Genomic DNA, 26685 nt, shown 5'->3' on the forward strand with positions numbered 1-26685 from the left:
TGTAACTTGCAAACATGTGAAAATCACAATCTTCACACCATTACATGTTTTTATGGATTTTTTAAATGATGAGGAAGTTCAGAAAACAACATCAATGTTCATATGCAAATCAGAGAAATGTATGGACGGATAGGAAGATGAAGGGAATTTTAGAGATCCCTCCTCTCAAAAAGAGCAAGGTAAAGATGGCTAATGTCACACCCTCACATTCCCACAACACAAGGCTAAATGCCCAGAAGGTTGGCCAGGAAGAAAGGGAAGATCATGAGACAGAGGCCAAGAAGACAAAGGCTGAGAGAGAGACCACACATAAAAGAGAGAGGTAGTTAGCATGCATGAGGACAATCGTGAGGTGCTTGAGACGCTAAGTCCATTTTTTGATGTTGTGCTACCTCTAAGAAGGCCACACCAGTAGCAGCTTTGTGCCATCCGCTTTAGCGAGGAGAATATTTGAGTCCTCTCAAGCCTTCAAAAGGGGTCAATGATTGTGTAATGACCAAAGTCTTAAGGTATTGTGAGACTCTAAAATTTTTGCATGTCTTTCTCATATGTATATGGCCTAAATCTTACTATTTATTTTCATTTGTGGCTTAATTTTTGTAGACTTTCCCTTTGATGTTCAAGAGAAGGTTTTTGTCATAGATTCTCTCTTATCAATAGTTTTGACCCAGGAGAGAACATTGTATCTCAACCTATGCATGTGATACTGAGATTGCAATTTGGATCTCATATAACATCGACTTCGAGGCAATGATTCAAGACCACGAAATGTTGGACAACACAAGAATTATCCTTTGCAAAGTGCCAGAGCACGATGGCGGCCATAGTTGCAGATGGAGAGTTTGCTACAATGCAAAACTACTCCTAGAACATCTAATTGGGCAATAAATGAGAAATGTAAGTTTAATTTTTGTTAATTTAACCCTGCATAGCCTTAAAAATTTTACACTTAGTCTCATTTCTATGGTTTTTATGCAAGGTGAGCACTTATCAACTTATACAGATGATGAGCTACTTCTATTTAGAGCAGAGATTGTTGAAAATCTAATCAACTACCCTTCTGATTGAAATCTCTCAATACCACCTCCATATGATCCTCTAGCTCCATGCCCAAAATCCCAAATCGGAATGCCATATCCCCATCCCAATGCCATTGACTTAGATGATTTGTACTCAACTAATAATAATGACTCTTTGGACACTTCAGATATAAAGAGGACGCAAAGATTGCAAATATGTCAAAATTATAGTATTCAAATCAGAAATTGCTCTCTTGTACATAATCCAGAGCTTTTGTAATTGAATTGCCATCATTGAAAATGGAATTCTAGTAGTTTTTGTATCACTTTTCGTCCTTCTTACAATTTTGCATCTATACTTCCATTTGTACTATTGGATAGGTTGATGCAAGAGGAAAACTTGTGTAGTGTAAATGTCCTTACATAAAGTATTTCTCTATTTTCTCTGGGGCACCTATACACAAGGTTTACTGTGATTCACATTATTTGCAAACAAGAAAAATGTATCTTAGATAATGTACCACACTTTTGGATTATATATTATATTTACCTTGTAACCATTGCATTTGAACAAATAAGCAGCAAGGATATTTAGGTCCTCATTCATTAGGTCCATTTGCACTTGACATAAAGATACATTTGCCCTTACGCTGAGCATCGTTAAGAGCTCATCCTCCAACCAAACCTCCAACATTATCACAAGATTATTAGTATCATCTTGTAAGTCGAACGATCAATTGCCACGATCTTTCCATTCACCTAATGATATCTCATGTAATATAAAGTCTGAATAAAATTTTGTGATGCAATCATATATTTGCAAACAATAGATTTTCGTTCCAGTTTGCATATAATCCCACGCACTTCTTTTATATCCTAGCTCTAACCTAATTCCTTTTGGGACTAGCAACTTGTTATATTTGAACCTATATCGGGATCCTCATCTTTGTACCAATGTAACTTGAAGGATCTTATAATAATGATTGATACGTGGGGTACGGTCCCGAGGATTGTAGAACACCGAGGGTGGAGGGAGGGGGGCTCCTAATTTTAGGAGCGCCCCGTGTGGCGTTGGAGGAAACCACACAACTTGAGGGCAGGGGGTTGCAACATTAGGAAGCCCCATGCCCTCCCGTTGTGCAGCTCTTGACCGTCAGGGGGAACTGCACAACGCAAGGGTAGGGAGTCACAATATTAGGAGGCTCTCCCCTTATGTTGTGTGACTCTCGATGGGATGGGAGACGACTACACAATGCGAGGGATATATGTTTGAATATTTGAGACATAGTCTCTCATTCTCTCTCCCTCTTGCTTACACCACATTCATTAGCTAGTGGACAGTGAGATTGCCCCTATAACTACCTTCAACAAACCACTTGATAAATGAGGCTTTTAGTCATAGAAAGGAGGACTTATTTGTAGCATTGAGATGCATGAATCAAGTGTGTCCTTTTTTACCTAGGCAAAGTCCAAATGCTTGAGCCTGCTTGGCATCACTCACAAGGTTTTTCTCCTTGCAAATTTGCTCAAATTGTTCTATGAAATTATAGGGGTCGTCATGGCGGGTGCAGATGCTATTCATTTCTACTTGCATAGCGGCAAGCTATAGTTTGGTGTCATTGATCAGCCATGTAGTTAAGGGCAAGCATGTCTTGTCACCATTGTTGAGATCAACTGTGCAGTTTAAAAGCAAGCGTGTCTTGTCCCATTAGTTCTATGAGTTTTTGTTGTAACACTTCATGAGTCATGCTTAAGACATTAAAGCTCATAGCTTATTGAAAGCTATCGACTATGGCTTGGAAGTCATCAAAACTTCTTGCTAAGTCATAGCACTTGCAATGGTTCTAATGGTCTCTAAACTGACTAGGCTGATGATGTGATGAATTATGTCATGTACAAGATTGCAATGGTTCTAATGGTCTCTAAATTGGCTAGGTTGATGATGTGATTAATTATGTCATGCATAGGATTACTTTTTAGGTCCAAAATATCACTAGGAATTGGGTCCTTGTTGATAGATGGAGTGTGAAGCTCACAACCGCTTTGCAAGTGCATACACCCTTGTGTGGATCCTAGTTTGTAGATTAAGGTGGTGTTAGTATGTTTTGTAACTTTGTTTGTTGGTTTTTATGGTTTTTATATTTTTTCCACTTTTGTTCATTTGAGGTGTAGTTTAGATAGACCTTCATTTTAGAACCTTGACATGCAATGTCCAAGCATACCAGTGGGTATCATGCATGTGAATGGGTCCTAAGTGCAAGGAGGCATGTAAGTGATTAGTGTGCACTAGTGTAGTGCACATGCACTTGTGCACTTGTGTGCACATGAATGCACACAAATATACCTTTGATGCATGAAGAAATGCAGTTAAGGTGTGCTAGGTAGTGAGGGAGCGCTAGGTTTTGTGAGCACCAAGGAAATATAAATGTGAAACATGTGCAAGTGTGGTGTGTTTATGTGTGGAACTAGCATGTGCCTATACAATGGTCCATATGCATGTGTTTTCATGCACATGCGGGGGTCTATGTGCACATGTACATGTGTGTAGGTGCACATGTGTGGGAATGTTGTGCAATGTCCTAAGCACGAAAGCCTAAGTGCAAAGACCTATGAGCAAGACCTCTAGTGCATGGGGTTGTGTGCGAGTACCTATGTATGCACATGTACATGTGTGTATGTGTGCACGTGTGAGGGACTATGTGCAAGGTTCTAATGCAAAGGATAGTGTGTGCATGCAAGTGTGCTTGTGTGCACTATGTGCAAGGGTCTCATGCAAGGGATTATGGTGTATGCACATGTGCATGTGCAAGAAGGCATGTGTGCAAGTACACATTGATGCACATGCATGTATGTAATGACAAGGGTTATATGCACAACATGGGTGTCTATGTGCACATGCATATGTATACGTGTGTCTGCAAGTGTACATGTGTGCAGGTGAGGAACTATGTGCAAGGGATTGTGTACGCATGCATGTGTGTATGTGTGAAGATGTGTGCAAGAGTTTAAGTGTGTGTAAGATTGTTGAATATTGAGCAAACAAAGTTTTCCTTGACTAAAATTCCACTTATGGTTGTGCATTATGTGTAAATTGGGCTTTTTATCAAACAACGGGTGTAAAACAGCTATATGCAACACTTAAACTTTTCAAACGAATACGTTTTAAGTCAAGCTGAGCATGGATTCTTTTGGTTTTCTTGACAATTTATTTTGCCTAGTTGAGTTTGTCTTTCCTGTAAGTTTCCTTTCCTTGTTACAACAATTATCCATGTCACTAGAGTCCACACATGTGAGCTACATGAGGCTAGATGCAAGGTTTATAACAGTGGACCTAGCATGGATGAGAGTGTGGCACAAGTGTACATAACGGCATTCAAGTGTGCATGCATGTGCTAGTGCAATAGTACACGTGTGTGAATGTGCACACTAGTGCACTATTAGGTGTCATCTTCCTCTCTCCTCCTTCCATTTGAATCTCCCTTGCAAACAAGGTGGGCATTGGGTTGGTATTGAGATGAAATAGATTCTTGCAAGTACACATTGATGTGGCACAATGTTGTGCACTTGTCTCTGTGCACTTGGGGTCTAAATGAATTTATCGTAACAAGTGAGTGCACAAGGTGTGTATGTCTAGTGCAAGTGGTTATGCAAGGTTGTGTGCATGGTAAATGGCCTAAGTGGAAATTGTACCCATGTATGTATACTAGGGTAGTGCACTAGCGCACTAGGTTGTGCGCAGTGCACATAGTTGAGGCTTAGTAACAAGTGAGTGCACAAGGTGTGTATGTCTAGTGCAAGTGGTTGTGCAAGGTTGTGTGCATGGTAAATGGTCTAAGTGGGATTGTACCCATGGATGTATACTAGGGTAGTGCACTAGTGCACTAGGTTGTGCATAGTGCACATAGTTGAGACTTAGTGCTTAGTAGTGTACTAGGGGCAAGAGTTACTTCATGTGGGTAACAGATTGTGTACAAGTGCACATACGCTAGTGTAGTGCACTAGGCTTTGGGCACTAGGATGAGGCTAGTGCACCATGGTTTGTGCACTCAAGTGCACACTAGTGTACACAAGTATATGCTAGTGCACAAGGGTGTGCAACAAGGTGCAACAAGAGCACTTGCAAGGCCTCGCTATCTTCCCTTATTGTCCTTTGACCCTCCCTTGTGAATAGGGTGGGTGTTGGAGTAGGGTAGGCTAGAATGAACTATCTCTATGGTAAGTGCACACCAGAGTGCACTTTACCATGTGCTATAGTATGAGTGTGGTTGGAGTAGTGCACTACTGCAAGGTGCAGTGCACTATGGTGAGTCCTAAGGTGCCAGGTGAGTGTATAGATGTGTAGAGACTTGTATGCAAGTGCAAGAGGTGCTTGGGGGTATGTATGCAATGCAATTTGCAAGCCTTGGTACACAAGGGTACACACAAGTGCACACATGTGAGTTAGTATAAGTGCCCACACACACACACACACACACACACACACACACACACACACAAGTGCACACATGTGAGTTAGTACAAGTTCCCACACACACACAGGTACACAAGTGCACACATGTGAGTTAGTACAAGTGCCCCCTCCGGCACACACACACATGCACACACTCGCGCACGCACATGCACACATGTGCACACGCACACACACACACACGTGTACTAGAATTCAAGGTCTATTTGCTAATTTTTAATGAGTGGAAGACAACACATGGGCATTGCGAGGTGCCTCATTCCTTGCTCCATTGGCTCATTGATCCTCCCTTGCAAACAAGGTGGGCACTTGAACAAAGAGAGGAATGGAAGGAGGGATTGGCCATAGCAAGTGCCTAATGTCGTGTGTGTGCACAGTGGTGTGTAGTGGCACAGGTATGCAAGTTTCAAGTGATTATGATGTGATGCAAATGCACAAGCACAATAGTGCACATAGTGTGTGTGTCAGTGCAAGTGTCAATGCTAATGATTACAATGTAATGCAAGTGCATAAGCAGATGAATTCACATAATGCATGTGCCAGTGCAAGTGTTAGTGCTAATGTGCATGCCTGTGTGCGGTTATGCATTATGCAATGCTCACAGGGACAAAAGAATTCACAACTTAGAATTTAATCATAGTCTTGACCTTAATTAATGCAACTCATACAATGCACCCCAACCCCTATCTCAAATGAGTCTATCCCCCACTGTTTGTTTCATAAATACAATGTGCTCTTCTATCGGACTATTGCATGTATCAAATCATAAACTTGACTGTAATCTTACGTCTATAGGGGCCAATAGGCTATGGCTTCCTTTAGCTTTGGTCTTGGTGGCTCTTCCTTTCCTATGGGAGCCTCTCCAAGTTGCTTGGAAACTCTTCTTTCTTTCTTAAGCCTCCTATATTGAAGTCAACCTAAGCTCTTCTACTCTTGCATGGCTAATGAAGAAGGAGGCATTGAACAAGGTTGACGATTATACAAGAGAAGGGGTAGATGATGACATCATCAAGGAGACTATGGTAGCAAAAAGCTTTGATGTGGGCTGTTTCTCTAATCAATCCATGGATAACAATGATTCTCTAATGTAGAAGTTACTAGTAGGAAGATAGAAAATCCCAAAGTAGAAGGTCTTTGAAGTAGTGACCAATCCAAAGATGTTTTCCTTGCAAGAACTTGAAGATTGATCAATGCAATCAAAGAAGAAGATGTAGATAGCACAATCAAGATTATGGCATCTATAGATCATGTCTTTGTTGCCACCTATTTTCTTCAATCCTTGCTTCTTTCTATATCCTATGGGATAGAAGAACAAGGAGACGAGGTAGATAATGTCCCTCTTGTGGGCTGTAGAGATCGGGTCATTGGTAGCAAACATGTGCTAAATTCATGCTAAATTTCAACACCTATTGGGCAACCTATTATTGTCTATTATGCTACCTGCTTTTGGCCTACTTATCGCCAACAAAGACTTGAATATTGTTTGCTATAGATTAGTGATTATTGAGCAGGGCAAGAGTTGCAAAGAGATCAAGGATAGGAAGAGGATGGGTGGTAGTAACTTATTTGATGATGGCCCATGTAGATCATCCCTAAATCATCACATGGATAGCAAGAAGCTCTCCTTCTGACAGTGATAGCTCTAGAAACATACATACATACATACATACATACATACATACATACATATATATATATATAAAGTGAAAAACAAGCACTTGATGTAGACATGGACGCTAGTAGATTACTTTTCTTCTTTGAAAAGAAAGATAGGGTTGATACCCTTGAATCCCAACTTAAGGTTTAAACATAAAGCCTAATTGCTTTTCCACCCTTGTTTTTCCTCTTATTTATTTATATTCCTCTCTATTTCCCTTCCCACAATGTGAACCAATCATGGGAGTGATGACGCACACTTGTACACAGAGACTCTTTTCCCAACAAGCTAAGCATGCAACCATTTTGCTCAACCTCTCACTTTCCACATGTAATGCAATTATGTCTCTTTCCCACAAGTACTCTTGATATTCACTAGAGGATTTGAGTTAAATGATGCAATTAATCATTCTATCATTCGATTTAATCATTCCTTCATTGTATGATAATAATCTATGCATCGTCATGGTCTTATGCCTATGAATACAAGCATCCAACTCAAAGAAGAAAAAATTCTCTTACAAACATGATCACACAAGTCCTAGCTATTGCACACATGTTTCAGGGTCGATTTTGGTGTACCCCTACTAGTCTACCATGCAAGCATGCAAGCATGCAAGAAACTATGCAATTTATGTATCCTTGGTCCTAGCACAATGGAACCAAAATGTTGCGCTACACATGCTCAAGGATGGGACTTTGGATACCCTCTTATTTGTTTGAGAGGCTTGATCTATAAAGTATGATGGCTATCTCTCACCTAGTCTCTTGCACACATCATGAACACCAAGATTCATTTGTAACAAACTTGTGTGGCCTTCCTTCAAGCGTGAAGGATACTGTGTAACCCATGAGTGGGGTCCTTTCGTTCTCAACCCTATACAACCTTCACATGTAAGGAAGAAACATGAGCATAGGCAAGAGAGAGTGCTCAAGAGAAACAAGATGGAGCTCTCGAGCTCTCTCTCTCTCTCTCTCTCTCTCTCTCTCTCTCTCTCTCTCTCTTTGTGCATGCATGTGCACGTGTGTGTGTTCTTAGGAGGGGGATTAGGGTTTTGGGGGAGCTAAGGGCATATTCCATTTTATAGAGAGTGTCCTAAGGCTTTCATGCAAGCGTGTTTGACTATGGTTTCTTAAAAATTTTACAATGCATGGTACATCTACATGTGGCGATTAAAGTGTTAAGGGGATAATGGACCAAAGGGGGTTTGAATTTTAGGATAGATTATACAAAAGGAGGCAAGGTCTAGGTTTTTAAAGAGGGTGTTGTTTATGATTCTAAGGCTTAATGTTAGCAAGGTGAGGGGCTTATGAGGGTTAAGGGGCATTAGAGTTTTAGGGAGATTTTGAGGAAGGGGGTAAGGGTTTTGGGGGTAAAGGAGGGGGTTATGGTTTTAGGGAGTCAGGATCAAAGTTATTGAGGTGGGAGAGGGTTAGGTCTAGAGGTGTGGAGGGGTATAAGAGTTAAGAGGGTTGAAGAGAAGAGGTGTCAACAAGGGATATGGTTCTAGGATAGAGTTTAAGGTGCCTAAATTATCTTTTGGTGAGTTCAAGCTTATGACAGGGTGGGGATTAGATTAGTGGAGGTAGGAGTTAGGGTTTTGAGGGTGGTTAAGGGAGCAATGATTTTTTAGGAGGGAAAGAAGGGTTTTTAATGATGGTTAGAATACCATGTATATGGTTCTCTAAGTTTAGACTCTCTCTTACTCTCTATTTTTTAAGGGTTTGGGTATAAATAGGAAAAACTATATAACTCATGTTCTCCCTCTCTCTCTCTCTCTCTCTCTCTCTCAAGAGGGGGATTTAAGTCTTGGGGGGAGTGGAGGCACGTTTTATTTGAGAAATAATAAAGGTGGGGTTTGAAGTGCAGGGTCAAGCTTGTAGAAATTACATGACACAGTAGGTAGAATCGAAGCAAGGAGTAGAGAACACACAGCAAATATGAGAAGAGCACAATGCTTTAATTTCAAACAAACTGATATAAAGATGGCTTTGTCCACCCACGCACTTCCACTGTGAAGCTTAGATGGTGATCTAGATTAATGATAGGTGAAGAGATTTAAGTATAGCTGGAAGAACTTTGATTGGGTGAAAGGTAGATTGACGATGGCTTTAGAGGAGTATTCATTTTATAGCTCGGGAAGGTAGTCTATTGGTTGGCATATCCAACCATATTATGAACCTTCCCTAGTCGGCCAATAAATATTCCCTTTACCATTGGGCTAGGGCTATTGCCCCTACATATAATGAGAAAAACATAAGTTGAACTTCCATCACTGCTATATCTACAAAGGGAAAGGTTTTTTTCTTTTTTTGGATTGTGTGTGTGTGTGTGTGTGTGTGTATGTGAGTTGCAAGGCATAGCAACTTTAAAACCTGTGGTTTTAACGTGCATGAAAAGGTTTTATGTCTTATATCTTGCCATTTGAACTTGGAAATACTTCTCTCCTACCAGTAAGTGAATATACAAGATTTGCTTGTGTGAGGAATATACAAGGCTACATTGATTTCAACAGGTCACTTAAACCAAGTACTGCCCTATTGTTAGTGTACGGGCCTCTCTGCAATGTCATTTAATATGCTGGTAGTGTTTCAATGTAAAAATACCTAGTACCAAACTGTGCTGGGTGAGAAGTGTGGGTTGCAAAACGTCTATCAGAAAGGTGTTAAACCAGAAATTTGCAATTTAAAGTTGAGATCCCTATCTTTAAGAGCTCAATGCTATCAAAAGAATAAACTGCATTGAACTTCATAGTAAGTACAAAATATTGAACATCACTATTCTTCATTCTAGCTTCACACGTCAGAATAGACAGTACTAACCAGTTATCCAGTACATTGTTCTTCACTGGCTCACACTTTCAACTGCTTCAGACATCTAAAGTAATATGGCTTCAGTACGTAATGTTCCTCTAACAATCTATCGACATTGCTTAACTTTCAAAAATGGCTTACATTACACAAAATCCATGAACACTTGTCTGCAGCATAAAAATAGCTTCAAACTCTCTACACTCACTGATTGAATGTCTTATTGCCCACGAGACAGAATATACAGTTTCAGCAAGAATTGCATAGACAGAGAAGAATAATAGGTATCAGTTGCACTTGTAAAACATATTAAATGGGACAAGATACCACCTCAAGGACATGACAAGTCACACAATTGGACATTCAGCTGTAAGGGTTTCAACTCCAAGGAAAGACAGTCACCCTGTGGGTAAGACCCACAAAACGATTACCAAATTTGGCAAGTCTAGTATCGGACACTATTTCAACAGAGAGCTCTTCAGGTAAAAATACTGCAGATTTGAATATTTAAACGCCAAGCAAACTGCACTTACAGATTAGACTCTTGAACCTTTGACAGAATTGTAGATTTATCATATCTCGAGGCTAGACCCTCAAGTACAGACCAGACTCTTAATACATGTGACAGAAGAGTAACTGTATCATATTACGAGACTAGAACCTGCATGCATTAAGCAAGAAGGCTTACCATTATCATCGCCTTTCTAAAGTCCTGATACTAAGGGTCAAAAGATTATGGCACATCTGGCAATTTGCTGCACATTTCTCAGTTAGAGGGGAGAGACAGAAAAATACCTCCACTGATAAGAGAAAGAAAAGGGCAGCTAACCCTGAGACATCAAGCACTCATTTTTCTGCTACACTCACTTTGATAGCTCGTCCCTCCACTTGCTTGCCATTCAGTGATGAGATAGCATTGTACATCTCATCTGCCGTCGACATTGCCACAAATCCAAAACCCCGTGAAGTGCCACTCTCCCGATCCCGAGCAACCCTGGCTTCCACAACAGTGCCATACTGACCAAACAGGTTCTTGAGTCCATTCTCATCCATGTTCCATGATATATTGCCCACAAAAATTCTGTGACTGACAAAGGGTGCGCCCATAGGCTGTGCAGGGCGTGGTGCAGTAGCTGTGCTGCCGCGTGGTTGGAAATCCTGCACTGGGGAGTAATCTGACGAATAAGATGATGACCGTCTGCTGGAATAGCTTGGGCGGTTCCTGCGGCGGCCCATTTCCCGGTCCTCATGGGGACGCTTCTCAACAAAATCCATTCTGATGCAGAAACCTTTGAACTTGCGGCCATCAAGACGCACGATGGCCATACAAGCCTCTTGTTTGGTGCCAAACTCCACAAAACCCTTGACACCCTGGGCGTTGAGCTCGGGGTCGTCAGTGAATTCTAGGGTTTCGACGCTGATGTCCGGGATGCTGAGGAACCAGTCCAGGAGCTCGTTCCTGTCGCAATTCGGGGGCAGGTTCCATAGCTTCAGCCGCTTGCCAACAGGGACGCCTTCAACGTAGGGTATCTTGTAGAAGTCGGGGTCAAGAGCGAGGATCGCATGATGCCGTACAGTCCTGCGGGGCGCGACGGAGATGACACCAATGAACCTCGCAGCAGAGGGAGCCGCTTTGACAGACCATGCGCGAGGCCCTGCCAATCCACATGATGAAGAGGAGAAGGATATACTCACCGAAGTGTTGCCACCCGACGCTCGGGCTATACAGCTCTTGTGCGTCTCGAGCTGGCCGGCAGGAATCAGAAAGGCAGGCGAGGCAGATGCCATAGCTCTGGTGTCCTTCTCTCTCTCTCTCTCTCTCTCTCTCGGAACAACTCTTATCGGCAAAATATCTAACTTAAGATCTCTTACAGAATGCAAATTGAACAAACTGGCCAAATAGGGTTGAAACTTGAAATAATATTTGTAATGGTTTTGGCCTTTATAAGGTGCCTGCAGGCTGCCACACGGTTACTAATCTGTTAACTCAACGTGCATGAAGCCTTGCATGTGAGAGCTCGGTCCGTTATCATAGATCTGGTTGAGATAATTATAGTAGGGCTGCACCTGTGAGAAGAGCAAAAGCTATAGAAACAAGTGTTCAACATTGAAAGAGACTAACAAGAAAGTGAGAATACATGAACTCAATGGATGGAGAAACAAGACCATCAAATCCATATGCCAAAGCATGAGAAGATGTGTACAAACCACATGGGCTATGCCGATTGCTAATCCCTCTCTCCAGGGGATGCACATGTATAATGAATAACGAAGAGTGGAGAGGAGACACCTACAAGTAGGCCAAGGAATGAGACCCAAGACAATGAAGCTAGCAACAAATGACCACCCAACTACCCACTTAGATGCCCTTCCAATAGTCCAATACAATCCATAAAATCAATGAAATGCACTAATGCCAATATGCTCTCCTAAGCATAGGTGATAGGTACGATAATGTAATGTACAATGATGGGGGAGCAACAAGCCCCTAGGAACTATCAACATATCCCATACCACAACAATGATCTCTAAGAAACCTATACAACCATAGTATATACAATGATGGCAAGCAAATAGGACCATGGATATCCAAGCAATGGGTGATCAAGCCACCACCAAGATGCCTCTGAAAGACATCAATATTAATGTTGATTATGCCAAACCCTAACCACTAAACATAGAAATAGTTGAATCTTGATGCCTTCCACAGACCAATTGTGTGAAAAGCACCTCATGACCATAGATTCCCCATCAAGACCATAGATCCCACCTTTAGCCAAAATGCCAAAGGGATCCCCTTGTGCAAAAACAAACTAGGAGCAAACATAGCTCTTTGTCTAACCTCATCTCATTGAAGGGAAAACAAGCTTCAATATTTGAACTCCTAGATTGCATCAATGCATGTAAAAAGCTACATTCATGGTCCACTGCACCTAAATATGGATGAGATTGGAATGCCCCATCTTCACCGCTCACTCACACTATCTTTATAGCATTGGAGAGTTGTGAGGGACAACATTACTATGACTCATAGCTCGATTCCATGGTCACCACAACCTTTGCTAGATGATCGAGATTTATATTGGAATCTAAGGAGGATGAAGAGTTAGTAGAACCTTGCCCTTTGTCTCCCTCTACTTTCGCAATGTCATTAGCTTTTTGTAGTGCTTTTGGAGATATTGCTTTTTGCTATCAAAGTGATGCAAAGTAGCGGACATCAGATGCATGGATTGATCGAGAGAGAGACTAACGGTGAATGGTAAATACCAGATAATGAAGGTAAAACACATGTGTCTATGTCTATGTGTCTCACTTAGAGAACCTAACACTAATAAACTAAATCTCTTAAAATTATTTGGATAAGCAAGACCACAGTGTACACTATAAATACATCAATTCAACAACCAAGTCAATAAAAAAAATGAAATAATCATGAAATATTACTTGCAAAATCATCCACTATGCTACACATTGGTTGACTGCCCACAAATGCTACCCAACTATGCATAAATGTTGCCCCATTGGCCCAAAAGGGATTTGATCCTCTAACATCCTCTCTCAAATCTTGGATAGGTCATGATGCTAAGGGATTTGGAATGCACATGAAACATGATTTGAGGAAGAGTCTTGGTGAAAATGTCTCCCAAATTGCCTTCAATCTTGCAAAACTCCATCATGGCTATACCATCCAATATCTTCCCCCTAATGTAATGATAATGGATCTCTATATGTGTGGTTTGTTCATGAAACATTGAGTCTTGAAGTAATGGCTATGCAACTCTAGTTATCACATAGAATAGGTGTAGCATGGCTTTGGGGGAAATCAAGCTCACAATCTACAAAGCCACACTACCTCACATGGTGATACATGCTACTTGATACTCTACTTTTGGAGAGGAAAGAGCCATTGCCAGTTACTTCTTGTTGCTCCATGAGACTCCATATGACTCCAGCATGGGCGAAGGTTTCATGGATGGAGCCCATGGAATATCTTGCCTAATTGAAATTGGTCCATCCATGCAACACAAAATGTAGATCGCCTGCAATTGCTCTAAAGAACAAACTTTTTTATGTGCTCTTGAGGAAACGTAAATCCTCATAGCTACTTGACAACAAATTTTCGTAGGCTCACTCACGAACTCAACAAGAAGGCCAACTAAAGAGCACAAACCTAGCCTTGTCTTCAAAAGCCAACTTAATGAATTGACTAGCCTCCTCTAGTAATTGGAAGCATCCAAACATTTGAATCTCCAAAAGCTATCACCTTCTCATTTGGATCCATCAAGGAAGACATTGGTTAACATGCTATCATTTTGAAATCTATCAATAACTCTTGAACATATGGTTGTTGAGGAAGGAAAATCCCCCTCTCACTCTATCATATCTCATGGTTGATAAAGAAATGTAATAGTGCCATATTTGTCATCTCAAGCATTGCCTTAAGGGAATCCTTGGTCTTCTGCACCATCTTTGTGCGGTCTTTTATCACAATGAGGTCCATGTATAGCACAAACACTATTGTCTGGCCACAAGATGTGAGTATAGAGATTGGAATGTGAGTCCAATCTCCAATGTCCTAGCCTTTCTAAGAAAGGCGTTGATCTTCTCATTCCATGTCTATAAAGCCGACTTCAATTTGTGGAGAGCTTTCTTTAAGCACCATGGACTTATAGCACTAGACCTCTCAAACCTTGGAGGTTGTTCAACATAGATCTCCTCCTCCTTTAAATCTCCATTGAAGAGGAATGCAGGCTTCACATCTAACTAATATATGGGTCATCACCTATGGCTAGCCAAAGCAAGAACCACCATGATGGTTTCCATCCTCGTGTGTGGTAGGGGCAAAGATGTCATGAAAATCCACTGTGGGTTTCTTAGCAAACCCCTTGGAAACCAATCTAACATTGTGCTTGTCCAAGAGACCATTGTTCTATCACTTGGTCTTGGACACTTGCTTCACTTGAATGACTTTATGTTTTTCTCATCTAGGAACGAGCTCCACATGCCACTTTGATCAATGGCCCCTAATCCCTACTCCTTGGCTCTCTGCCAATTGTCATGCTACATAGCTTCTCCAACAAAAGTCAAGAATGCATGGGCCATCAATTCGTAGTTAGAGTGCAATAACTCTCCTAAATGTGCATGAAGTTGACAACATCATCAAGGACCATCTTGCCTATTCCAATCCGTTAGGACACTCTCAATGCTTGATCTCTAAGGGTTTGACGAGCCCATTTAAGAAGAGGGCGAAACCTTGTCCTTAAAAGACTTGTGTTGCACTCTTGATTGCAATCACCTATCACTTGGATCTCCAATAGACATCATGAGTCATTAGGTAATACAATCAAAACCCCACCAACTAGGAGTTGTAGCCCATGAATAGATTTCATGAAGGCTTTGAATCCATCTTTCCTTGTCCCTTCTTTGGGATGTGAATGTAGATATCAAACCCAACAACTTTGAAATAAGGGATATCATGTTTATTGCTGAAGTATGCCTCAAAAGGTGTCATGTGAGGAACCATCAAGGTCAGGGACCTATTGAGAATGTGGACAACCATTGCTATGGATTTTGTCCATGCAACCTTGGTACTTGATGATGCTCCAACATGGTCCTCAAAATTTGCACCACCATTCTATGATTACATTCCAATGCATCATTCTCAAGTGAAGTGTTGGTGTTAGCAAACTCTTGATATATCCCGATATCAAATTTGATCACCTTTATATTATATCCAAATTGTGCTTCTCCAAAGATCAAGTAGTTGCAAAACTAGAAGAATACTTGTGACTTTAATTAAGAAAGACAATGATGTCATCCTACTAAAATTATCATCTCTAAGCATGAAATCCCTTTTTCTTTTAGGGGCTCCTATTATATGGCCCCACACTCATCCATTTGTACCAATTACACTTGGACTTAGGCCCTCCTAGATGTTGAACTTTCATTTTGATGCAATATATGTAGGGTGTCTAGCTCACCCCAACCTCTAGTAAGCCATAAAATAGCTTATCACTCACAAACCACCTTCAGAAGAAGGTGCGTAGTTAAGATGAACATAGCAAGCATGCCATCATAACTTGTCTAGGACTAAGAAGATAGGAGATAATGGGAAATATTGGGTGCATTCTTCCCTTTTAAATGCCATGCTCCTCATAGCCCTGACTCACCAGCCACTACATCACTCTAGCCATCTCAAATCTTGAAAGAGTAGGCATCAAACTACACTAGCAACCCCAAGGTACATATCTTAGCTCACTAACAACAAGTGGAAGCCAAGACCTAGCACATAAAGTACCTCCAATGTTAAGGCACCATCTTGTCCATTTGGGATGATTTGAATATGCCATATGCCATGAAGGAAAATTGGTGAACCATTGTCAATGAAGATGTCACCTTGCCTTGAATGCATGTGTAGAATCCCATCCTTTGACAAATTCATGTGGCTAGAAGCACCATTTTTTGTGACATCTGTTTCTACGCCAAGTGACCATCCATGCCACATTCTTGGAGGGTGATAACTCCAACACCTCCCATCCCTTGACAAAGTCATGTGGCTAGAAGCACCATTTTTTGTGACATCTGTTTCTACGCCAAGTGACCATCCATGCCACATTCTTGGAGGGTGATAACTCCAACACCTCCCCATGTAGAAATGCAAATAAAAATGGAGCATCTACTACTCCAAATGACTCAAAATCCTTCTTGGAAGTCTCCTTCTTATCCTCCTTCTTGTCCTTGTCTAGGAAATTCTTCTTAAAATGACATGTCTTGCCACACTTGTGGCAAACAGAAACCTTCTCCTTGTTGGATTACTCATCTTTCTTCTTCTCCTTAGCCTTCTCCTTTGCATTTGTGTTTTGATCTGTCAAAGCCCTCGAATCTTCCTTTGTTAGAGAATATTTCTTAAATTGGTCTTGATCCAACATTGTGAGCACTAACTCTTCCTTTGTGATTGTATCAACGCTTCTAAAGGTGCTCAAAGAAGAGTAAAATCCATTGCATCAAGGGGGTAGTTATGTTAGAATATTCACAACCATGTCTTCAGAGGCGATCACCTTTCTTGCATGGAGAATCTCCTACTAGAATTACTGCACTTTGTTGATCATAAGCTTTCATTGATGCAAACCTATTTGGGTCAAGAGTTTCATATCTCCACCTATGAGGAAACCCAATTCTAGGTGTCATCTTGTTATATAACGACTCCATATGCAACCATATCTATTGGGTACCTATCATATGCTTGATGTGAGGAATGACTACTAGTCCATGATACTTGAGGGAATGGATGTGAGTATTCAATTTGTCCCTGTGCATCTAGGCCTTCTTCAAATCAAATTTCTTGGATGAAAAAAGAGATTTGGGACGCTTGATTATCAAATCGTCGATCTTCCCAATCATCATCTCTATAAGATCATAAGACTTCTGAATGGGCTTTATCATCACCTTCCAAATACTAAAGTTGTCTCCATCTAGATTCTGAACTTGGGGAAGCATAGGTAGGAAGGGAGCCTTACAAACCATTAGGGCCTAAAAATCCATGTCCACTTTACACATCCTTCTCTTGCCTATAGAATGCAATACTACACGGTGGGTAGCCACCCTCTAATAAGAAAAACACAACTAGTTAGGAATTCCTCTACTCAATCATTGGATCTTCTTCCCTCGAAGGGGATAAAAATTCAAAATCTACATTTGTCTACTAAAACACTAATTTTTTAGAACTCCTAATAAAGGTCCACAAGCCTCCTCATGGCAAAATCTAGGTCTACGCCACCTCCTGGTCTAAAAACACACTAGTTCTTCTCCCAGTCAAGCTATCTTCAACCCGCTCCAACAATAAATTGATGCACAAACCTCTACCCACACTCAAACACTTAAATAATACTCCCTTTTTGTGGTGATACAAATTTACCCTCATTTGCAATAGCTTACTATAGTTTTGATACTATGTCAAAGTGCTGCAATGTGGAAGCAAATGCACAAATTGTTTAGAAAAATGAAACTCATAAGACACACACACATGGATTGAAGATGAATGTTGAATATTGAAAACCGAAGGTAGGATATGTACAAGATTATGTGCATGTATCCCACTCAAAAATCCTCACACTAATAGATTGAGACATGTAAACTAGATAATGCAGGCTATAAACATGGTAGTGTAGTAGTCAGATTGGACCTAAAAGCTTTTTGCAAATTAACACAAAAGCATAAAATAATCATGAAATGATGCAAAGAAAACTATTAAATTTGATGTATAGTAGTCGACTACCCATAACTATTGACCTATTGCATAAATGCTACCTAACTAACATAAACATGGGTCGAGAGCCTCTAACATGTCAGAAGTAGTGTTGCCCATTCTTATTATTATTATTCTTCTTCTTTATGTCATTCCTCTCTAGAAGAGAAAATTCTTAACTATAGATGCCACTAGACTAAGATGGTACCCTATAACCTAATTATACACTGTTGCTCCAAAAACATGGATGTCATATGTTGGAAATTTGCTTTAGTTGATAACTTCTAACACCACGAAGCATTCACCCCACCATCATACTCAAGAAGTGACTTGTAGAAAAAGGTTTCCACTAAATGGGCTTCACATAGGGCTAGCAACATGTGCAAAGCTAGTCCCGAATTTGGGGTCACTCAAAGGACAAATGAAGTGAAGATTATTAGTAGACTCAAATTGGATGGTTTCAAACTGACCATAAAGAGTGTCAACTTACATGGTCAAGGAGCCTCACACATAAGTTGTACCTTTTTCCCACATCTCAAAAGATGTCCAACAAGAGGTGACTATTATTGAGATGTCAAGCTCTACATGAGTTGGCATGCACTACGTGCCTTGGTAATGTGGCATGATATTATTCACTGACCTGCTAGGTGACCGACACTAGTGATTCTATAGCTGGACTACACCACATAGTCCATCCTTGGTTATGGCACATTTATTGTGCCATCTCTTCTTTCCTAGCGGGTTCACACTTAGTGACCACATGTACATATGTTGTGGTACTTTCATATGAGTCTTTTATCATGTTGTAGACTTAGTTCTTATGTGTGAAGAAGAAGAAAGAAGAAGAAGAAAAAGAATTTAGCCCTATCTCTCTATGTTTTGAAGTCTCCATTGCTTTTATGTGTGTGCGAAAGGGGCTTTTGGGTGCTTTGCCTCTCTCCCCTCTTGTCTATTTTCATGGTATAAAAACCCTCCCATGGCTGTGCAAAGCTCAATTGAAGGCTGAGGTGAAGAAATTGGAGCAAAGAAACCAAGCAAGCAAGAAATAGGTAAGAAGCTCTTCTACCTTTCTCAATTTACCTTAGGTTATAGCCGTAGAAGGCTCTTGAGCCTGGTAGGGCTGCAGCCTTGGATTGCAATAGAACTTGGTGAGCAAGAAGAATGATGAATAGACTTTAGACTATCCCTTAGGGCTCTCTATTGTGATTTTTAGCATTAGAGGTCATCTCCACCTCCATTTTGGACCTGCAAAAGTGGTATTGACCGTAGTTTTTGGATATACTATAGTTTTAGATATGTCCATCATTTACAGTGCACAAGTTATCAACTTCAAATTTGTAAGGTTTCAGGTGTTTGCTGGGTTGCAAATACAAAAGGCATTTGCATATAGATTGTAGATTGAAGTTATGTTATGTGGTCAATCAAAAAGATTATGTGTTTAGTTGAGGTGCATCTAGTATCAACTTTCTTGTAGATTGCAGGTTTTTGCAAGTTTTTATGCTTTGTCAAAATGTCTAACAACTTCAACCAAATTGTCAATGAGAAGCTTAATAAGAACAATTATCTTGCATGGAAGTTCAAGATGACAAATTTCTTAAAGGGTAAAGGTGTTTGAAATTACATTGAAGGAGACGTGACTATAGCACCTGAGGTTATTGCACAAAATGCTATATAGAATAGTTAAGGCTAAGAAACGTTGGGAGTAAACACATAGTAAAGTCATGTATGGCTATTTTTCATTGTCACAGATAGCATGATGGGCTATTTGCAGGAATCTAAAACCCCTGTTAAGCTCAAGTTAGAGCTAAAGCAAGTGAAAAGAGAAAACTTATCCATTAATGATTATGCCTTAAAGATCGAGAGCATTGTGGAAGCTCTTGGATCTATCAGTGTGGTAGGTGATGATGATGATGATGTTGTGCATGCATGTTTAGATGGACTTGGAGATGAATAAAACAACTTTAGGTCATCTATGAATTCAAGGGATGATATCCCTGACTTTGTAAAGGCCAAGGTGGTGGTTGTGGTCAATGTTATGATTCACAACAAACTAGAGGAGGACAGTCTCGAGAAAGGGGGAGCCAAAGAGAGCAAGTTGCAGATTCTAATAGGCAACATAATTTTGGTGATAGAGCAGAGAGTGCTAGCATTGTGGTCACAAAGGCCACATTTCTAAACATTGTTTCAAAAAGAAGGCTAAAATTAGAAATGGGAAAAGCAACAAGGTAACTATGCATCCAGTGTAGCAGGAACAATGATGACAGAAGTGAATTGTTGTTTGTTATGCAACACTTTATGAACACTATGACTACTGATTGTTCATCAAAGAATGATGTATAGTATGTAGATTCAAGTGCCTCTAATCGCATGACTTCTCATGGAGAGTATTTTAGAGAGATGCATTGTCTAGACTCTCTAGGCTATGTAGAGACATGGAATGATACATCTCACCCCATTACTCATGTTGAAAATGTTCCTTTGAGTATGCACAATGGCAAAACTAAGTACTTGGCTGATGTGATGCATTTACCAAATATTACAAAAAACTTAGTTTTTGTTGGTCAAATGGTAGAATAGGGATTGTAGATTTGGTTCACATTTGATGGTTGTTCTAAAAAATGATTGCAAGCTAATTGCAAAAGGGAAATGTGCTGACAAATTGTTTACTCTTGATGTAAGTCTACTTGAAATGGATGCTGCCATGTTTGCATAGGGTTTAGGTGTTGTGGTTGATATTAAAATTTGGCATAAGAGAATTGATCATGTGAATGTGCAGCGGTTGAAAGACATGTTGTCAAAAAAAATTGTGGATGGCTTGCCTAAGTTTAAAGTTGATGGAGTGCACAAAGTATGTGAAGCATGTCAACGAAAAGTAAGCAAGGTACATGTTTCCACATGAAAAGCATGTATGCAAGAAGCCACTTGAATTGATACATTTTGATGTGTGGGGTCCTACAAAGACTGCAACTTTGAGTGGTTGCCGGTATGATGTTTCCTTCATTGATGACCATAGTCACAAAGTATGGGTTTACTTTATGTGCATGAGAAAAGTAAGGTGTTCACTCACTTTAAAAGCTTTAAGGCTTTGGTTGGCTGGGTTGCATATTAGATGCTTGAGATTGGATGGAGGGGAAAAATATCTCTCCAATGAGTTTTCTAATTTTTCGCAAAAGAAAAAGTACACAAAGGTAGTGTACATGTAGATATACTATGTAGCAAAATGGAGTTGTTGAGCAAAAAAACATGCATATTGTAGAGGTGGTTCATGCATTGATATTAGAAAAAAACTTATCTCATTAAGGCTGAAGCAGTTACTACTACTATATACATTATGAACAAGACACCCACTATTTTGAAAGTCATTAGATGTATTGCTTATGTGCATATTCCTGATGAATTACATAGTAAATTGGATCCCAAAGCAAAAAAATGTGTATTTGTTGGATATTCTCTTGAGCAAAAGGGATATAGATGCTATAACCTTGTTATATGTCATTTTTAATTAAATGAGTAGCTAGTACATTAATGTGCAAAATGTAGTTGGAGTTGATGAGCATGATAGTGTGGCTATGCAGAAAATAGCTCAGTAGTCATAAACATTGAGTGGACCACAAGAGTCTCCTAGTCATGGTTCTGTTGATAGACCTTGGAATGGGAAATGGAGGTCATATGTTACTCCACCAAGTACACCATAGATGTTAAGAAAAGATAAAGAGAAAGTTGGAAACTCACCTATTGTGACATATGTATAATTAGGTTTCTCTCATGTTGATGCTGATTTAGATGGCTCTAAGCAAAGCTTGGATGAGGAATTTGGAATTCCATCTATTAAGACACTTGGTGTGTGGAAGGCACAAGAGGATGCTAAAGCACTTGTGGTAGTGATCCAAGTCCATGCATGTCAAGTAGAGTGAGGAAGCCAATGTAGTGATTGAAATATGATATATATATAGCTCATCACTCTGCATATATGGCTAAGGTTGTGCAGGATATAGAACCCACTTCTTTTGAGGATGTAGTGGGTAATGAGTATTGGGATTGTGCTATGGATGAAGAAATGGCTACACTTATGGAAAATGACACATGGGAGTTGGTGTCTTTATTTGAAGGCAAGAAACCTATTGGCTACAAATGGATTTACAAGGTCAAGCATAAGTTACATGGATCTATTGAGAGCTGTCATGCCACTAACGTGAACACAATGTGAAAAACTTTGGAGTGCATCATCATCCGACTTTCTTATTGATGTAGAGAGTTAATGTGATCTGAGTCATTAATGCTAGTGTCCGTGGCATGGATGGTTCAAAAATACTAGATTTTTGGACAATTTTAGTCTATTTTCAACATTTTGATATTATTTATTATAAAAATCCTAAAAAGTTAGAAAATCTTCTAGATTAGGATAACATGCAAAAAGTAGATTGCTTTTTCATCCAGTTTTGGATTTTTCATAAAAAAGAAAGATAGACAAAATCGCGATCGCAGTTGACAGTCTAAAAACAACACTTTGAACTGGAAGAAGAAGAAGGAGTGAATTGGGAGATTCTAGACTAGGCATCTTGGGGTTTTACCCACTTTTCGAAGCCAACAGAGCCATCAGATTTGGGTTCCGAGCAGCAGAGCGGAAGCTGTTATTTGGATGCATGTTTTTTGTCTACGAGGGAGCTCCAAGAGATCTAATACTTGGAGATTGCTTCTGAGTAGTGCCATACAAGGGATTCTAGGTTCTATCAATACATATTGATTTGATTCTTTGTGCTTTTTCTTTATCGTGTTTACCTGTTATCTATTCTTTCTCTTCTCTTCCATCTCCTATCTGTACTTCCTTCTATCTTTGATCCTCGGTGGATATGACCTTTTGACAAAAGCCCCTCCGACATTGGTGAACCTGACGTGAAAGGTCGTCAAAAGAAAAGACAAGATGGGAGAACCTTCGAGCACAATTTCCAGTGATGTTTTGCAATAGTTGGTGCAGAATATGAATATGCTTATGTAGGTACAACAACAACAACAGGTGATGCATGCTTTTGTTCAAACAGAAAGTATTGTGATGAAAACTCTGGAAAGCACTTGAGCATGAGATGAAGTTGTTCAATGGCATGAATGTATCTGCATATGTACATACCTATGCTCAAAAGATGGAATTATTTGGAGTGGCTCAACTTGCATGGAGCCAATATTTTGTTCGGATCCCTATACATGAATTGAAAGCGCAAATTACTGAATTGTACATGCAAGATGTTGACTAGGTAGCTTTCAAGAAGACACTCATGGAAGAATTTTACATTGAAGATACCAGTTTTATTGTGCGCAATACTTTTCAAGAGTGGATTTTACAACCCAATAAGGGTCTTGTGGCTACAGAATTGTTAAGAGAATTTGAAAGTCGATTTGAGCAGTTAGATCTTGTAGAACAACAAGCTCTTGTAAGTCAAAAAATTGAATTGTTTCTACAAGTAGCAGACCCAGAGCTTCAAGAAAAACTTGATGATTTGCTAGAGGATTAGACTACAGAGACAAGTCTTAAAATAGATTGAAGGCATGTCAAGGAAGCTATTACTACACTTGTGAAAAAGCATAGAAGAAGAGAAAGATTGCATGTCTCTAGCTTGCCCACTGTTACGGGTAAAACAATTGATATATCTAATAAGCCACCCACTTCTATGGCTAAATCTATGGCTGTACCTGCTATTGTTCCCATTGTTAGGGATGATGTATTTAGATGAATTGGTCAAAGGTATGCGGGATCTTCCATTGAGGGTCACAAAGTTGGATGAAAAAGGACAAGAGGAAAGGGGATGGTGTCGTGCCGCTACATGCACACCGTGTAAAAAAATCTAGAGTGTGGTTTTCTTATTGATTTAGAGAGCCAATGAAATTTTAGACATTAGTGTTAGTGTCCATGGTTCAAAAATATTAGTTTTTTGGACAAGTTTTAGCCAATTTTTGATATTTTAGATATTATCTCTTGTAAAAATCCATAAAACTATAGATAACTTCTAGATTAGGATGACATGTAAAAGAAAGCATGTAGCTTTCAGCGAAATTGAGAGGATTTTATAAAAAAAGAGAGATTGACAAAATCACATGATGCGCGATCACTGTTTTTAGGCAATGAACAGCACTCCGAAGGGAGAGATGAAGAAGGAGTGATCTGGCAGAATTTAGGCCAAGTGTGTTGGTATCTTACCCCCCTTTTGGAGCCATTGGAGGCATCAGATTGGCAATTTGAGCAGCATAGAGGAAGGTATTATTTTATACACGTTTTTGTCTATTAGAGTTATATCTTCTCATACTATGGAAAGAAACCGACAGGCTTCATCTCTGTTAGTATTCTTCTACATTTCCTAATTCTTTTTTGGAGTATTCTTCTATGTCTTCAATTTCTTCGAACCCCTTCTCTTCCGTCTACTCCTCTCCCTGAATATGTCTCTTACCCTCGTGGTGGACTCTCGACACCAAACACACCGACACCGTGTTAGGGGAAGTTTATGCTATTATCATAGGTGAATTTTGAAAGATATTTGGGCTGATTTGGGGCTGATATCTTCAGCCATATTCAGAGAATTAGCTACAACATTGTTCTTTTAACTCACTTCTTACTCTATAGAAGACATCTTGTCAAAATATGCAAGTATTATGTGCCCCTATGGCAGGGCAATGTTTGTAGATCATTCATTGATGCTTTGAGTTGAATTAAGAGGACCTTTTTCTCTTATTTCTTGGTTGTGGTAACTTATCCTTATCAAGAACTCAATTTGAAGCTCTCTTGAAGCAAGTCTCTTTGCCCTACAAGCCTTGTAATTGACTCATAAGCTTTTGTCCCTAACAGTCTACATTGAATGTAATCATGCTAATTTTATTCATGCTATGGTGTCATGTATGAATGATGGGATGTAGAGTTGTTTATGAAACATGACATCATATTGTACTTGATTTTATAATTTGTGATTGCCCTTACAGTCAAGAAAACAAGCTTGATTTGAGATGATACTCTTGTGATTTTTGCTAAGAACATGCAGTTGAAAGCTCTATTAACATCTTCAAGAACTTGGCTTGAAACCTTCAACCCTTCTCTTATCTCTACCATCTCCGGAGTTTAAGCTCTTGAATCCCCATACATTCTTCTCTTGCCAAATCCCTGTGGTGACCTTCAACTCTATGGGCTGCGACAACAGGCAACAACCCCTAAGCTAGAAAAAAGATGTATGTGGTGTGATAGTTTGCACCATGAGAGAAAGGATTGTGCTACCTATCAGGAGGCCTTGGCACGACAACTCATCTTTTGGAAAGATGGCAAGTTCCACGCACAAGAAACGGGATTGCCTCTTGCTTTGAATTTTGGAGAGGGAGGTACGTAGAAGTTATTGGAAGACTTGGCTGTTCGAAATGCTTATGCAATTGTACATGCTTCTACTTTTGGTATATAGTTGGATAGAATGCATGGCCAAGTGATGGTTGGTCCAAAGGCTGAAATATGGACACATGCTTTGCATGCAGCTGAAAAGAGGAAAGTTACTGATAGTGAAATGTCTCATGTAGGGCAAGAATTTGGTGACATAACTGGTTGGGAATCACCGAGAGATTCATATTCAGTGGATGCATATTTAGAAAAAGGAAAAAACATGGATGTACTTGTGGAAGAGAACATCGAGATCAAGTGGTGCAGTATCAGAAGCAGCAAGAAAAATGTCAGTTCTTAACCAATACAGGGAATCACCGAGAGATTCATATTCAGTGGATGCATATTTAGAAAAAGGAAAAAACATGGATGTACTTGTGGAAGAGAAACATAAGAGAGATGAAGATAATGTAGGGATATCTAAGGAAGCGACAAAAAGAAGTGTGAATTTGTCTAAAGCTGCAAATCAGCCACCTCCTGAGCATGTTATGGAAGAGATTGAGTAGGAGCAAAAATAGGATAGCAAGCAAGAGGGCAAAAAGTTGGGATATAAATTGCGGTTTGATATTGAGATAACCACAGATAGCTTGGAAGATCCTATAGTGGAAGAGTTAGCGATTGCATCTATAGTTTTTCTTAATGTATCTAAAGAGGTTTACGAAGATCATGTTTTACTTGATGTAGGGACTCAAAGGGAGATTGATGAATTGTTGGATGCATATGATTTGCAGGATATAGTTATCATTTTTGAAACAGTTCATGAGCTCGAGGATTACAAGATGTTAGATGTAATGCTTTCTAGTTGGAAAATGTTTCAGATGCTTTGTCAGAGGCCTTGATTGACAATTCTAAGATGCTTCAAGATATGGATTGTTTCACTATTTTCAGTGATGGTGAGAATGTGTTGAATGCAAGTGAGACTTAGTTTATGTTGGATGAGGAGCAAAAAGGTTATCAGATCCCATGTGATGGACTTTGAAAGAGTAGGCATGTTGCTATGTATTTTTTGATGGGCGCATTAATAACATGCATATGGAGATTCAACAACCTCTAGTGTATGATATGCACCCAAGGCCTTATGACC

General features: G+C 39.8%; 1 protein-coding gene across 1 annotated transcript; it reads right to left on the bottom strand.

The window, feature by feature from the left end:
• Positions 1-10490: 10490 nt before the first annotated feature.
• LOC148027959 (33 kDa ribonucleoprotein, chloroplastic-like) lies at positions 10491-11848 on the bottom strand. The gene has a single exon (XM_087689653.1). The coding sequence runs from the start codon at positions 11740-11742 to the stop codon at positions 10801-10803; it is 942 nt and encodes a 313-aa protein (XP_087545779.1). The 5' UTR covers positions 11743-11848; the 3' UTR covers positions 10491-10800.
• Between the last annotated feature and the right edge of the window lie 14837 nt (positions 11849-26685).

This window comes from Lygodium microphyllum, chromosome 12, assembly GCF_053477565.2.
Source record: "Lygodium microphyllum isolate KBCC chromosome 12, Lygodium_microphyllum_v1.1.10, whole genome shotgun sequence".
Lineage (NCBI taxonomy): Eukaryota > Viridiplantae > Streptophyta > Polypodiopsida > Schizaeales > Lygodiaceae > Lygodium > Lygodium microphyllum.

Coding starts and splice junctions, on each gene's coding strand:
- LOC148027959 (XM_087689653.1), bottom strand. CDS start 11,742: ATGGCATCTGCCTCGCCTGCCTTTCTGATTCCTGCCGGCCAGCTCGAG.